Source organism: Chrysochloris asiatica, unplaced genomic scaffold (assembly GCF_000296735.1).
Source record: "Chrysochloris asiatica unplaced genomic scaffold, ChrAsi1.0 scaffold00186, whole genome shotgun sequence".
NCBI lineage: Eukaryota > Metazoa > Chordata > Mammalia > Afrosoricida > Chrysochloridae > Chrysochloris > Chrysochloris asiatica.
This window is the reverse complement of record NW_006408704.1, coordinates 4,100,280-4,116,773: the sequence shown is the minus strand read 5'-3', so window position 1 is coordinate 4,116,773 and position 16,494 is coordinate 4,100,280. Positions and strand designations below refer to the sequence as shown.

The 16,494-nt window shown below is 42.6% G+C and overlaps 1 protein-coding gene across 1 annotated transcript in view; it reads left to right on the top strand.

The window, feature by feature from the left end:
• The first annotated feature begins 595 nt into the window (after window positions 1-595).
• Window positions 596-16,494, top strand: part of ATG7 (autophagy related 7) — a 341,931-nt gene continuing 326,032 nt past the window's right edge. The window contains exons 1-4 of the mRNA XM_006872202.1: window positions 596-759; window positions 1,209-1,263; window positions 10,526-10,643; window positions 13,323-13,400. Coding sequence (XP_006872264.1) covers window positions 600-759; window positions 1,209-1,263; window positions 10,526-10,643; window positions 13,323-13,400 — 411 coding nt within the window. The 5' untranslated portion in view covers window positions 596-599. The remainder of the gene's footprint in view (window positions 760-1,208; window positions 1,264-10,525; window positions 10,644-13,322; window positions 13,401-16,494) is intronic.

Sequence of the window (16,494 nt, the reverse complement as noted above, 5' to 3'; positions counted from 1 at the left end):
CCAGCACGGCTTTATCAGTGCTTTGCTCCGTGCTCATTTTCTGCATCTTGATTTTTATTACTTTTTAGGTACATCACACATTTTACATTTTACCATATAGTTACTACTAGTCCAGAGTTCCATCTCTGTAATTCTAAAATCCAACAAATTTGGAAAACGAAAAACTTGTTTATAACTTTGGCACAAACTTCACATGAAACTTTTCTGAATGGATATGAAACTTTAAATTTTTTCTCTTATTTAATATTATCATTCGCATATTTTGGGAGCATGACATCTCTAGAGGATAAACACTGGACTGAAAACCACAAGGTTTGGACTACATTGGAGAAGGAATACCACGAGTGCCTCCAAGCCCAGCTGATTCTAACTAGTAGGGATGATCAGAACGCCATAGTTCGAGATCATTCGTGCCTTGAGACTAAACATGGCACCTTAGACAAATTACTCAGGGTGATTTAAAAAGTTTTCCTGTAAGGTAGCCTGCATTCCCCGATTACTTGTTTGTTAAGCATGCTTCCATATGTTCTTACTCATTAAATGTTGTGTGGATATGCTATTTTGCTGTGTTCTGTTTTGTTTTTAATAGGCAACGAATAATGGCGGCAACTACAGGGGATCCTGTACTTTCCAAATTACAGTTTGCCCCCTTTAACAGTGCCTTGGATGTTGGATTCTGGCATGAGTTGACCCAGAAGAAGCTGAATGAGTATCGGTTGGATGAAGCTCCCAAGGACATTAAGGGCTATTACTATAATGGTAGGTAGTAGCTTCCTCCATCTTCCATCCTTTGCTCTTAGACCCGCTGTCCCCCAGTAGAGTATCCATTTTCCTTTAGGATCATCCTTGTCTTTTGTCATTAATGCTCTTCACTGCTTCCTCTTTTGCTTTCTGACTTTTGATCCAAGTTCCCTTTCCCCAGGGGTGGGGAAAAGAAAGGGAGTTTGAAACAAGTTGTTAATCTAAATAATCAACATGTGTTAGTATTAGAAGAGGTTGGAAATATTCTTCCAATAGATCTTCATTATATACTTGGAAAGTTCCACATATTCCCAAGAGCTTTGTCATATTCTGCTATCTTGAGTAGTCAGGAATTAGGCAGGTCACTTTGGGTGCAACTAAGATAACAACATGATTCTCAAGTCCTTTTGTTATGAGTGCTGCCGTTTCTGACTTGTAATTGAAGCTGTGATGTTGCTTCTGTACAGGTGATTCTGCTGCGCTGCCAGCTCGTTTAACCCTGGAGTACAGCGCATTTGACATGTGAGTACTGACTTGCTCCGAGTTTAAAGGAAAGAAAACTGTTTGCTTCTGGTAAGAGATGAGCCCTGTTAAAACTCCCTCATGTGGACCACGTAGGAAACAAGGGAAGCTCCACCTCATGCCTTTTAATGCCTCATGACTCTCCTGTTCCTCCTATAGGTGCTGAGACAAGTACTAGATGCTTAAGAGTAGCGGCTTTACTTTTCTCAGCTGATAGTCATCAGAGCCTAACAGGGGCCAGGTGGCCCTAGTGGTGCCAGTGGTTATTGTGCTTTCCTCCTCACCAAATGATTGAGGTTCAAGTTCACCCAGAGGACCCTCAGAAGAAAGGTCTGGCAATCTGCTTCCAAAAAATTAGCCATTGAAAACCTTATGGGGTCACCATGAGTTGAAACGGACTCAGCGGTAACTGATTTTTATTAGGTTCTAAGTGTTTTAAAGTGCTGAAGAGCAGAGATGTCAGCTTGAGGACTAAGGTGCGCCTGACCTTATTTTCAATAACCTCCTATGGTACGTTTGAACTGTCGGCCACTGCTGATCCTAAAGTTTGTTGTTGTTAAGTGCCGTTGAGTCAATTCTGACCCATAGTGACCCTGTGTAGGGTTTCTACGGAGCAGCTGGTGAGCTTGAACTGCCAACCTTGCAGTTCAAACAGCTTTGCAGTCTGGAGCATTAACCCACAGTGCCACACCAGGATTCCAATACTAAAGTTTACACATGGCTAAAGATAGGGTCCTGGCATGGCTGTGTTGGATAATGCACTGGATTACAAGGTTGGTCTGAACTGTCAGGTCTGTGCTTCAAACTTACTAGCTGGTCCTCTGAAACCTTATACAGAGTCGCTGTGAGCTGAAACTGTCTTGACTGTACTAAAACAGCAACAACAAATTTATGAAACATAGATGAGAGAAAAACAAAATGCATCACTGATTAGCAAGGTGAATTTTGGTATCTTTTACAGCAACAGAGAAATCAGGAGGGAGCTAGAATTTTCAGGGGAGATAAGTTTCTTTTAGAAAATGTTGAATTAGAGAAGAGTGCCCAATTGAAATGTCCAGGAGGCAGCAGAGTTGAGGAGGAGAGCCAGAAGCATTCTGGGAGTGGCCCATGCAGTGGAGCTCCTGAGGATAAAAGATGGAAAGAGAATAGAGTGTGAGAGGAATTCAAACCCAAAACAAAGAAAGCCTCTGATTATGGAGGGGAGATGATATGGAACCAGGATAGGAGACACAGGTTGTCAGAGAAGAAGAAAAACTGGAACAGTGTGATAGAATATAAAGAAAGAAATGTTTCTGGAATGAATGAGATGGTCAAATATGTCAGAAGCAAAAGATGTCATGCTTCAGTGTAGCTTCATGGGATTAGTTGTCTTTAAGAATTGAGTTTCTACAGAAGAGTGAAGCAAAGACCCTATTACAGGAGTTGAATGTAATTGAGGGTTGAGGAATTAAAGGCTGCAGTGAGGTCTCTTTTTCTGTTTTTAAGCAATGTTAAGATAAGGGTTTTGGGGAAGATGAAGAAGTCTAGTTTAAGCTTGCCTGGCTTTTGAAACTGGCAGAAATTAAAGATTAGGGTATTACAAATAAAATATCCCTAGGATTTTTTCCCTCATGGCTCTCCAAAAGTCAGTGTGTTTTATTCCTTTTTCTCAATCAGATATCAGAATTTAATAGCTTACTGTAAGTCCAAAAGGATGGTAGTCTTTAAGAGGTATGTGGTGGTGTTTCTTCAGTGCTTTCTTGCTCCATAAATTCCTTATGATGGTTTGTCAAAACAAATTAAACTCTAGTCATCGCTCTCCTTACCGCTCGTCTGTCAGTTTATCATACTGTGGTGGCTTGCATGTTATGGTAATGCTGGAAGCTATTGCCACGGCTATTTCTAATATCAACAGGATCAGCCATGCTGGACAGGTTTCAGACTAAGACACACTAGGAAGGACATGGTGGCTGACTTCTGAAAAACCTGGTTCGTGAAACACTTATGAACAGCAGTGGGAGATTGTCAGATGTAGTGCCAGAAGATGAGCCCCTCAGATTGGAAGGTACTCAAAATATGGCTAAAGAAGAGCTTGCCTCCTCAAAGTAGAGTTGACCTTCATGACATTGGTAGAGTAAAGCTTTGGGGACATTCATTTGCTGATGTGGCGTGACTCAACAAAGAAGTATTAGATTGGAATGTGCAAAGTTCTAGAGTTAGAAAACCAAAAGGGAAGAACACGTTGCTAATTCTGAAACTGAAAGAACTAAAGAAAAATGGAAACCTCGAGTTAAACAATATTGAAGGATTTTATAGGCAAACTATTGAGTGACACAGAAGGCATTAAAGGAAAATGGGAAAAAAGCACAGTCGTACTAAAAAGAATTGGTTGCTGTTCATCTGTTTCAGAAAATAGCATATGATTAAATACCAGTGGTACTGAAAGAATTCCAAGCTGCACTGAAGGCAAAGTTCCAAGAATTGATGGGGGATATCAAATAAAATGTTTTCAACAAACGGATGCAATGTTAAAAGTACTTATTTGTGTGTGCTAAGAAATTTGGAAGACCTGGTCTTATAGGAAGACCTATAAGAAATCCATATTTAGACCCATTCCAAAGAAAGATGGTCTAACAGAATACAAAAATTATGTAACAGTATCATTAATAACACACGCAAGTAAAACTCATACTTGGTTGTAGAAGTTCTGCTCAAAATTTAAACCAGATTCAGAAGGGGACATGGAAGGAGGAATATTATTGCTGATACCAGATGGATCTTGGTGAATGTAGAAAATACTGAAAAGAAGTTTACCTGTGTTTTATTGACTATGGACAATAATAATTTGACTGTGGACGTTAGGAAATTATGGCTGGCATTGCTAAGAATGGGAATTCCAGAATACTTCATTGTGCTCATGAAGAACCTGTACATGGACCAAGGGCAGTTATTGGAACAGAACAAGGGGACACTGATTGGTTTAAAATCAGGAAAGATGTGTGTCAGAGTTTTATCTGTTCATCATACTTATTCAATCTGTATGCTGAACAAATCATTCAAGAAGCTGGAATATATGAAGAACAATGTGGCATCAGGATTGGAGGAAGATTGTATTTTCATTATTGTTATTGTATCTTAAAATTTTTTTTTTTCTTTTTTTGAGCCTTTGGGTGGCAAAAATTGTTAGGCATTTGACTACAAACTGAAAAACTAGCTGTTCAAACACTGAGATGCCTTGAAGGAAAGGACTGGCAATCAGTTTCTTAAAGGTCACAATCTCAAAAACATATGGAGCAGCTGCACACATAAGTGAACCATGAGTCAGAAATGCTAGATGGCAGTGGGTTTGGTTTTGATATTTTTTGTTTTTATTGCTGCATATTAGTATGAGTCTATATGGAATGTCTTTGTGAATCTGTTCATGAAACATTCAGTGCTTCTTCTGTGCATGTGTTGTTGCTGTTAAGTGCCATCGAGTCGATTCTGACCCATAGCGACCCTGTATAGGGTTTCCAAGGAGCAACTGGTGAGCTTGAACCACTGACCTTGCAGTTCAAATGACTTTGCAGTCTGATGATGCATTGGCCCACAGCGCCACACCAGTGTAGGTCGTAGGAGTTCAATGACTTAGGAAACATGGGTCTCTCGAGGTGTGCTCTGTAGCTTGAGAGAGGGAGGTGGCAGAGAAATATTTCCATTACAGGGTGCTTAGTGCTGTAATAAATGTGGAGCGGGAACAGCTATTGCAGAAATCCTTACTGAAAGCTTCCTCTGTGCCTTGATAATAGCATGTGCTCGGAACTAGACAGAAAGAGAGGAGGAAGATACTCTTGGAGAACTACCAGAGCTACTCTTCATTTGTGGACACCAGTGCCATCAAGCTGATTTCAAATCCTAGTAATCTTGTCTGACAGACTAGAGCTGCTTCAGAGGGTTTCCAAGGCTGTGATCTTTATGGGGGCAGATCGTCAGGTCTTTTCTCCTGCAGAGCCACTAGCAGGTTCAAACTGCTGACCTTTCAGTTAGCAGCCAAGTGCTTAACCACTGCACCACCAGGGCTCCCTTGGCTTTGCATAACCAACGGCCATCAAGTAGATTCTGACTATAGTGACCCTGTAGTCCTAATGTGGTGTTGTAGGATAAGCACTGGACAGCAGTTCCAACCCACCAGCCTCTCCCTGGAAACCTTGTACAGGGTCGCTGTGAGTTGGAACTGACTTGACGGCACTTACCAATAACAACAACATAGGACAGAGTGGAAGTACTTCCTGTGGTTTCCAAGGCTGTGAATCTTACAGGAACAGATGCCTCATCCTTCTTCCGCAGAATGGGTGGTGGATTCCGCCTGCTGATCCCACTACGTTACCATGACTTTTCAATGTTACATGTTGTTTTAGTTAAGTGCCGTGGAGTTGGTTCCGACCCATAGTGACCCTCTCTATAGGGTTTCTGAGGAGCTGCTGGTGAGCTGGCAGTTCATATGGCTTTGCCGTCTGGCGCATTAACCCACCAGATAAATCTGTTTCACTCTGAGGCCCTGGGAAACTTGTGAATCTCTGCTAAGAGTTAGCAACACAAGGACCCTGTTCTCTGTCTCAGGTGAATTATTAGTTAAGTTGCATTTTATCAAGGAGTTGACCTTAATTATGTTGTGCTGCTGAACCAGACCCCAAAATGAGATGTCTCAACACAAAAGTAGTTTTTCGTGCTTACTTAGTAGTCATGCCATGTGGTCCAGTCCTCTTCCATCTGTGGTTTTGCCTTTGTGTGCTAGTTGAGACTGACTTGTCACATTCAGGTTAACAATAGGTAAACGGGAAAGAGAAAGCGAATAAGGGTGAATAGGTGGACAAGACCCCTTAAAGAAGTGAAGGGGCATATATCACATCCACTCATATTGTATTGTAGAGAGTTGTGGCCTTGCCTGTCTTGCAAGGAAACCTAGGAAACGTAGTGTCCAGTGACATGCACCGTGTATGTATGAGTGTAGCTCAAATGACTATTGATACTAGGGTTCCAGTTTATAATGTATCACTTTATTCTAAACTAAACATCTTTAAACATGTCTTCACAATCAGTGAGGTACTCAAGACACTTTGCTCAGTAATAATGTACTTGTTAGGATGTCTTCATAGACAGTAGTTATTGAGGGAATTTGCTGGGCCAGTTAAGTTCAAGCTAGAGGGGTCAGCTCAGAAGGTATGTTGTTGTTAAGTGCCGTCGAGTTGATTCCGACCCATAGAAACCCTGTATAGGGTTTCCAAGGAGCAGCTGGTGAGCTTGAACCATGACCTTGCAGTTCAAACGATTTTGAAGTCTGCATTAAAACAGCGACTATATCAGAAGGTATAGGGACTGTTTTTTGGAATTCCAAAGGTGTCATCTTGATGGATTTTCTTAAAGGATATGGGGATTTATTAGGAAAATTGAAAACTACATTGGTTAGAAAAAGGCCTGGGTAGTTATGCCAAGATTTTTTTTTTTTTTTTCCATTCCAACAATGCACATGGTTATTGTTTGAGGGTACCAAGGGCTGTCCTACCAGAATTTCATTGGGAAACCTTATCCCATCCACTATATAGGCCTGATCTTGTCCCTTCACATTTCTTTCTGTTCCTATAACTCAGTAACATTGAAAAAGAACATGATTTGAGCCCTTCCAGGATACTAACATCAAGAGCACAGAATTCTTCGGGGATGGGGCAGAGAGATAGAAACACGGCCTTCAGAAGTGTATAGACCTAGATGGAGGAGATGTCGAGAAACAGTAGCTTTATATTTTATTATTTTTGATTTATAAAAGTTTCTATGATTTTGTAGCAATATTTTGACTTATCCTCATATTCAATTTGTGTTTCAGAAGAGAAAGAAAATAATTTTGTTTATTTGCTGTTCAATATTTTAGAAGTAATGCCTTACAACCTGCTCCCTAAAGGTTCCAGCCTTGAATACTCTATACAACAGCTCTCTTCTCACACATGGGGTGGCTGTGAGTCAGAACCGGCTCGATAGCAACTAGCAACAACAATTTCTGTTTAAGAAAAGGAAAAATCATTTTGGGTAGACAGTGTCTGTGTAAATGTGAAACAGGTAAACTACAGCAAAAGTTTTCCTTTCCCTAGACCTCTTCCTCATTTGTCATAAGAAATCAAGTTGGGCTGCAAGAGATACCCACCACTCGTCTGTCAGTAGGCCGTACCGTGGTGGCTTCCGTGTTGCTGAGATGCTGCAAGCTATGCCACCAGTATTTCAAATACCAGTAGGATCATGGTAGATAGGTTTTAGTGGAGCTTACAGACTAAGACAGACTAGGAAGAAAGGCTTGGCAATCTACTTCTTCAAATCTTCTGGATCACAACTTGCCTGCTTTTTTTGGACATGCTGCCCAGAGAAAATCAGCTCTGGAAGAGGACATCATGTTTGGTGGGGTGGGGGCCAGCAGGGTGCAGGGGATCCTTGCTGAGAAGGAGGCACAGTAACTGCGGTGATGGACTCAAACTCAGCCACTGATCATGAAGGAAGTGCAGGACAACGTGACGTTTTGTTCTGCCGTACGTAAGGTCTCCATCAGTCTGAGCTGATTTGATGGCAGCAGTCCATTTATCTAGGAGCCCTGGCATCACTGTAGCGTAAGCACTTGACTACTAACGGCAAGGTCAGCACTTCTAACCCACCAGCTGCTCTGCAGGAGAAACATGAGGTTGCCTGCTCCCATGAAGATTTACAGTCTCAGAAACCCTATACAAGGTCACTGTGAGTCGAAATTGACTCAGTGGCAATGAGTTGGTTTTTTTTTTTTTTAATTTTTTATAATCTATCTAGAGAAATAGAAGGAATAACCATTGTATTAAAGGACTTAAAATGTAATTAAGCCAGGGATCGAGGCAGAGACGATGACATGGGGAGATGGAGCGGCTGGAAACTTTGGACCTGGAGAGAGAGAGGGGCGGTGTGTGGATGACGGGGGCAGTCTTGCTGGGTACACCCTTTAGTTGATTGATGATGCATGGAAGGGATTGTAAACCATGGCAAGGAAACGATATACAACGGGATCAAAGTGAAGCTGATGTCCTCCCATGTAAACTATCACATAATTCACAATAAAGCATTAAAAAAAAAAATCAAGGAAGTAAGAGTGTTGGGGTCTGAGGCTGTGTCTATCCAGTGCCTGAGGGTGAGTTAATATCACTAGCTTCTAATACAGATCTGGTTTGGACTAGTGGCTCAAATAATTGTTGAATTGAATAGCAGTGATACAAGTGTATAGCTGTCAAACGGGATGCGTTTTGATTGATGGAAGGATGCCAGTGGACACTGTCACGGGATGTTAAGTTTCATTATAGAAGAGGAAACAGAATGGGGACATTACAGAAAGCAGATGACGCAGCATGCCTCCTCCTGATCAGTGGCATTAATACATTCACAGTGTTGTGTACCACATTGGTCTAGTTCCAAAACATTGTCATCACCCCCACCTCCTCAGTTTCTGAGAACCCGTCTTACTGTACCTACCTGCTCTTGGGCTTGTATCCAGATTCGATCAGGTCTGAAAGCAGCACCGCAGCTGTTCCATCTGCAGCCTCTGTTTCCGCAGTCTTCAGGATGGCATGTCTGGGTGCAGAGCTCCTGGTTTGCCACTTCTCTGCTTCCTCTTCTCTCGAGGTTTGATCTTGTCCCTTGTCATTTCTCTTCCTCTTCTAGGCTGTCTTTGACATCTTCATCTTACCTGGACGAACAGTGCGCTTTCATTGGAAAGTGGTGACAAACACTTGAACATTTGCTGACTCAGCAGCTCCCCAGGGCAGACTATGGCCATTCCAAGTTAGCCTTCCCCAGGAGCTGGACTGTGAGATTTGCAGACAGAGCCCACATCTTCCATTGCTTCCCTCCACACCATCCTGGACTCAGGGCTCTTCCCCCATGTGGCCCTGTTGTATGCACTTGGAACAGACTCAGAATGAAGAGACATTTGGGACACTGGGTTTTTAGTGCAAGCAATAAAAATGCACTCCTTTGGCATTACTTGTAAATGGCTCTTTACATTTAGCATCTAGAACGACTGACACACAAGTTAATCATTTCAGAGAAGAGATGACATTTTTCCACTTCAGAATCAACTCCTCTTCTACTTGACTTTGGTTACTCTGAAACCTGTGAGGCCTTCAGGGCAGTGTAGAATGTAGACCATGGAGCACATCTCCAGACAAGTCACCAGGTATAATGTGTTCTGTGTGTTTGGATCGACCAGCAGGGATTTACTCAACAGCAGCTCGGTGTAGAGCCCTGTTTGGGGTGGCCTACAGTGTTCCCTGCCCTCAAGGATTTTACAGTTGGCTGTATATGCTCTAAAATATCATGTTTCAGTTTCTGTACCAGTAGGGATGAGGAACACAGAGCATTGAAGTCAAATTGTTCTGGTTTTAGATTCTAGCTCTGCCTAGAATTATGATGTGATCTTAGATTACTTACTTAAACTTTTCTGAAGCACATATCCTCAGCTTTGAAATGGGGAAAAGAGCAGTTAGGAAAATTAAACTAAAACCTTGTATAGTCCCTGGCACGGGAGAAGCTCAATACATAGTATTTCTCTTTCACTGGAAAGAAAATGAACTTGATATTTGGGGGAGAATAGAAGAATGGCATGCTTAGAGGTTAAGTTAAGGAGAGTATATGGCTTCTGTGGGGGGGGGGAGGCGGGGGGAAGAGGGACGACAGTGCTTACTTAGGTGATGATGCTTATCTCTTTCCAAATAAAGGAACTGTCTTTTACTTGCCTAGGAAAACAATATCCTTTGACTCCTGCTACTGGAATTGTTTTAATTGTCACTCACTGGCATTCTCTGTCTCTGGGTGGCACAGATGGTTTGCACTTTACTAACCACGAGGATGGCAACTGAGAGTCACCCCATGGTTCCATGAAAGAAAGACCTGGCAATCTGCATCAGTTAAGATTGCCATCAAGTCCATTCTGACTCTGCATGACAGAGTAGAAGTTCTCCATCAGGTTCCCTTGGCTGTCATCTCTATGGAAACGGATCACTAGGTCTTTCTCCCACAGAGTCACTGTGTAGATTTGAGCAGACGCTTATTCATGGCACCACTGGGGACACTTACTGTTCAGGTGACAGCAATGAAACCCTGGGGAGTAGTTCTGCTTTGACACAAACAGGGTCGACCTGAGTCGGAATGAACTTGACACCAGTGGGTTTGGTTTCGGGGGAGAGTTTTGGGGCCTTTTCTAAATACCAGATTGTCTGGAGAATCATCTTTTACTTGTCTTTAGGAATGCTCCCACCCCAGCCCATTGCTGCCCAGCTGTTGGAACACTATATAACACCAATACACTCGAGTCCTTCAAGACAGCAGATAAGAAGCTACTCTTGGAGCAAGCCGCAAATGAGGTCAGATGTTTTCTTTGGTCCTGGAAGCTGTAGTGTTTCTGATCAAGGCCATGGTTCTGTCATAAAGACAAGCATGTGTAGGACTCAGGAATGCTGTGGGTGTCTTAGCTATCAAGAGCTACTGTAGCAGAAATCCATCAGTGGGTGGCTTTAACAAACAGAAATCTATTTTCTTACAATTTAGGAGATTAGAGGCTGGCTCTAGGGGAAGGCTTTCTCTCTCTCTGTCAGCTCTGGAGGAAGGTCCTTGTCTCCTTTCAGCATCTGTGGGGCTGGCAATCCTTGGAGATCTCCATGTATTTGGTATCAGTCTTCCTCTGTTCTAAGAGGTTCCCAGTGCAGAGACCCTGGGTCCAAAGGACGTGCTCAATTCATGACTCTTCTTTCTTGGCCTCTCTGATCTGTGCTCTCTTGTTAATCTCTTAAATCTCACAGGTGAGTGACTCAAGATGCAACCTAATCATCTGGATGTATTCTGCCTCATTAACATAAATGCTTTTAATTCTGCCTCATTAATATCATAGTGATTAGGATTTACAATACATAGGGTAATTACATCAGTTCACAAAATGGAGGCTAATTCCATAATTATGCCTGAGAATGATGGGCTAGCCAAAATTACACATAACCCTTCTGGTTAAGGGTGGGCAGTGGTGGAATCATCTTCTCCAGGCAGGCACTTTGCTGCAGTTTGATCTTGTGAGAGTTTTGCTCCTGTTTCTGAATAGGTGTGGGACCCTGTTCTTTGTGCCTGTTGGAGAGGCTTTACAAGGCCTAAGCCCCATAATGCTGTAAGAAATGATCAGGTTGTTTCTCTATCACCGTTCGAGCTAAATCTAAACTGCTTAGTCTGTGTTTCATTGTCCTTCATGACCTGGCCTCTGCTGATCCTCTCACTCACCCACACACAAGAAACTGCTTCTAATCTCCTAGGCTTCTCTGTGCTCTCTCCCTTGCCCTTTGGACATCATGTCTTTCTGCCTGGAATGTATTTCACATGGATTTGGGAGTAAGCCTAGTCCTCTGTAACTTAGTTGCCTGGTCTTTACAATAGTCCATAAAAACAAGACAGTGTCTACAGGTGCTAAAGTCGGTCAGAGAAGGATACCTTCATCTCTGCTTTCGAGGCAGGCTTCACTCATCTTTCTTGCAATGGCCGTAGTCTGTGGCTCAGGTGGCGATGGTCATTTTTCTTGTCCTATGGAGTCCTAAGGAGCTTTAGTAGCACAGTGGTTACAAATCAGGCTGCTAATCTCATGGTCAGCACTTTGAAACCACCAGCTATTCCATGGGAGAAAGATGAGGCTTTCTGCTCCCGTAAAGGTTTGCAGTCTCGGAAACCCTGTACAGGGTCACTATAAGTTGGAACCGACTCCATGGCACATAACAACAACAACATGGAGTCCTAGTGTGGCACTGTGGGTTAATGCACTAGATTGCAAGATTGGTTTGAACTGCACGATTGGTGGTTCAAGCTCATCAGCCACTCCTTAGAAACCCTATACAGGGTTGCTATGAGTCAGAATTGACTCGACAGCGCTTAACCACAACATGGCTTCACTACCCTTGGGCCTCCTTCTTTGGCTACAATTTATAAAGGAATCTCCAGAGATTTAAGTTAAGTCTCCATATGTCATCTAAGAAAGCAGATTGCTCTTCACAGGAATCTCACCCCATGACCAGGGCCCAGACTTTCACAGCGGATCAGAGTGGGCAGCTCTTCAGTGGGCCTGCTCCTCTAAGCCTATCATTGCAGTAGCAGGAATTTATTTCCCTCTGCTCATTGACCTCTTAGATCCATTCCGTGGCTTGATTGTTTAACTTAGTGACATAAAGTTGGGTAAGTAATCTTAGTTACTTAGTCACCAGCTGTTTCTTTTTCTTCCAGTCACAGTACTTGCTAAATAGACACAAACTTTTGTTGTCTTTTCCTCATCTCTCAGGGCAAGATCATCTAAAATAAGACTTTAAGAAATTCTCTACACGTAGTTCAGATCACTTTTTCTGAGAACTCTCCCTGACTTTTCCCCCTCCACCCCTCCAGCCACAGCTGAATTTGCTCTTCCTCCTGGGTGGTTCCAATGGTTAACATGCTCCCTGGGTGGTTCCAATGGTTAACATACTCAACTGCTAGCCGCACATTGGTGGTGTGAGTCCACCCAGAGTCCAGTATCTGGTTTGAAAAATCATCCTCTGGAAAGCCTACCAAGCTCTGTTCCATTCTGACACGTGGGGTTGCTGTGAGTTAGACTCAGGAATTCTGCACACTGCTGCGATGTTGAGCCCTGTATGATGCTTGTTCTTATGTTTAAGTCTGTCTCCCTCACTAGACAGTGAGCTCTGGAGGCTAGGGACTGTGCCCCTGATTTCTGTCACTCCCATGTACCTGCTATTGAGTAGACAGTAACTATGTGTGGAAGGGAATAATGAAGGGTATGGTACCACCTGCTTGTCCCCTCTGATGATGAGACCCACGGAGAGGAGGCTACTGGGTTGTATTGCTGACAGAATTCGACAGGTGCGGGGCTGGCAGAGAGGCAGTATGAAGTGGGCAGGTAAAGGTAATGGCCCACTTTGTTGTCTGGAATGAGCTTTACAGCTCCATCCGTGTTTCTCCTGAGGGAGGGAAGCTCCGAGATGCTTGGTAACCCACCTTGACACATTGCTTTCTCTTGACAGATATGGGAATCAATAAAATCGGGCACTGCTCTTGAAAACCCTGTTCTCCTCAACAAGTTCCTCCTCTTGACATTTGCAGTAAGTAGTGAAATCTGACTCTACCCAGTTGTCAGCCACACTATCTGCTCTCTTCTCTGTAGTGTTTAAATTACAGCTGCTCAAGGGATGGTCATCTGATTAGTAGCCAAAGCACTGGTGCTTAGACCAATGCAAAATTCATTCATTCTGACTGACTGCATTGGCGGTATTACCCGACTCTTGTTATCCAAAACATGAAGAAGTCAGGTTTAGTAAGTAGTTAGTGAGTTCATTGTGATAAAGACTCCCCAGCAGAGGTTTGGTCTGTGTTCTTGTTAATGTCTTGGTTATATGGAGTCTGGCAGAACTCAGTGGCTGGTCTTCAAGCATAAGGAAGGGGTGGAGTCTCTGGGATCTACTGTGCCCAGGGGTATGAATTTTCCTAGATTCATACTCTTGGTGTGGTGCTGTAGGCTACGCACTGGACCACGGGGTAGGTTTGAACCACAGGGTCAGTGGTACACACCCACCAGCTGCTCCTTGGAAACGCTGTACACAATTGCTATGAGTTGGAACTGACTCGATGGCACTTAACAATGTTTCATTTCCGTAGAATCCATTTTTTGGAGTGGGTATGTAAATATATTGGTGTGTCTGTGTATTAGTGTGCTGTTTCACCACTTTCAGTATTAACCCTGCATTAGAGTTTAAATTCTCAGGAGCCCTAAATCCATTTTGAGTTTTAACATAAATTCAGTCTCCATGGAGTTCCTTCTGACAACTAGCCAGAAATGTCAAAGTAAGAGTGCATTTGAAAGTGGATTTCTACAGACCCACAGGCAGCCCAGGAGAGACAGTCTCACCTCAGGGATTTGTCTACATGTGCCCTACATGGAAGTTGGGGTTCCAAGGTCATGTGGTCATGAGTCATACCTGACAAAAGTAGTCCCCTGAGCTTTTCTCATCTGCAGTCCCAGTCGTGGTCCACTTCTGTAGTCCCAGCTGCAACAGTGATGAACTGATCTGTGGCAGAACATGATTTTGTGACAGATTTCCTTTGTTTTCCATCTTCTATAATTGGTCATGACAATTAACAACAAGTATTGGTCACATGCCTATAAATCCAGTAGATAGCATTATGGCCTCATGCTGAGGATCTTCCTCATCCAGATGACTGGTGTTTGTTTTGCCTTATCTTTGTGCTGCTGAATACTTAATAAAAGAGGGTCTCTATAATCTACATTTGAATTTTGGGTCTTTTTTCCCTGTAGTACAATCCTCTCCCAACATTCTTTTGTAGGCCTGACCTTTCATCCTCCCTCAAGAAAAATCTTCCTTTTCTTTTGACTATTGAGTACCTGGTTTACTGCCCAAGACCAAAGAAGGGAGACTAGGAAATAAGCTGGAAGCCATGTCAAAGGCTGTCTACTAGAAAATGGCTGTTTGTTATTGCTGTCCACCAAAACCTGTGAGTTTGTCGTACTGTGGATGCTTGTATGTTGCTGTCATTCTGCAAGCTATGCCACTGGTATTTTAAATACCAGCAGGGCCACCCATGGTGGACAGGTTTCAACTGAGCTTCAAGACTAAGAGAGGCTAGGAAGAAGGAATGGTGAACTACTTCTGAATATTTGTTGTTTTTGTTAAGTGCCATCGACTCAGTTCTGATGCATAACAACCCTGTATAGGGTTTCTGAGGAGCAGCTGGTGGGTTTGAACCACCAACCTTGCGGTTCAAATCAACCTTGTGGTCCAGTGCATTATCCTACAGTGTCACACCAGGATCGAATGTTTAGCCATTGAAAACTTTTATGAACAACAGTGGAATACTGTTAGATAACACCAAAATATTGAATATTGAAGCACTGTGAATAGCACCAGAATACTGTCTGATATAGGGCCAGAAGATGAGTCCCTTGATTTGGAAAGCACTTAAAATATGACTGGAGAAGAGCCGCCTCCTCAAAGTAGAGTTCACTGGAGTGATAGGAATGGAGTAAAGCTTTCAGGACCTTCATTTGTTGATGGGTCACAACTCAAAATGAGGAGAAACAGTTGTACCATCCATTAATAATTAGAACATGGGATGTTGTCAAAAATGAAATGGAATGCATAAACATCGATATCCTAGGCATTGGTGGTGGTGGTGATGTGCCGTGGAGTAGGTTCCGACTCATAGTGACCCTGTACAGGGTTTCCAAGGCTGTAAATCTTTATGGGAGCAGAAAGCCTCATCTTTTTCCCACAGAACAGCTGGTAGTTTTGAACTGCTGACCTTGCGGTTCACAGCCCGATTTGTAACCACTACGCTACCAGAGCTCCATGTAATTTTCAGATTCAAAATAGCCAATACCAGTCCATTTCAGCTCACTAATCCTAGACATTAGTGAGCTGAAATGGACTGGTATTGGCTATTTTGAATCTGAAAATTATATAGTTTACTGTGCTGAGAATGACAAATCGAAGAGGAATGGCATAGCAATCATCATCAAAAGAATATTTCAAGTTCTGTCTTGAAGTATAATGTTGTCTGTGATAAGATAATATCCATATGCCTACAAGGAAAGGAAGACCATTTAATACCAGTATAATTAAAATTTGCACACAAGCCACTCAAGCCAGTGATGATGAAATTGAAGAACTCTACAAACTTGAATTCTGAAATTGGTTTGAAATTGATCGATCATGCTATCAAGATGTATTAGTAAAACTGGTGATTGGAATGCAAAGGTTGGAAACAAGGAGGAAGGATCACTAGTTGGAGAATAATGATGTTGGTGATAGAAATGATGTTGGAAATCACATGATAGAATTTTTCAAGACCAATGACTTATTCATTGAGAATATCTTGTTTAGACAACATAAAAAATGACTATACACCAGATATAGTCCAGATGGACTATACACCAGACCTTACCAGATGGAATACACAGAAATCAAATTGAGTACATTTGTGGAAAGAGATGGTGGAAAACTCCATATCATCAGCCAAAACAAGGCCAGGGGCAGACTGTGGAACAGACATTCAGGCTGAAGCTGAGGAAAATTATAACAAGTCCATGAGAGTTAAAATATGATCTTGGACACATCCCACCTGAATATAGAGATCATCTCAAGAACAGATTTGATGAATTAGGTATTAAAGACTGAAGAC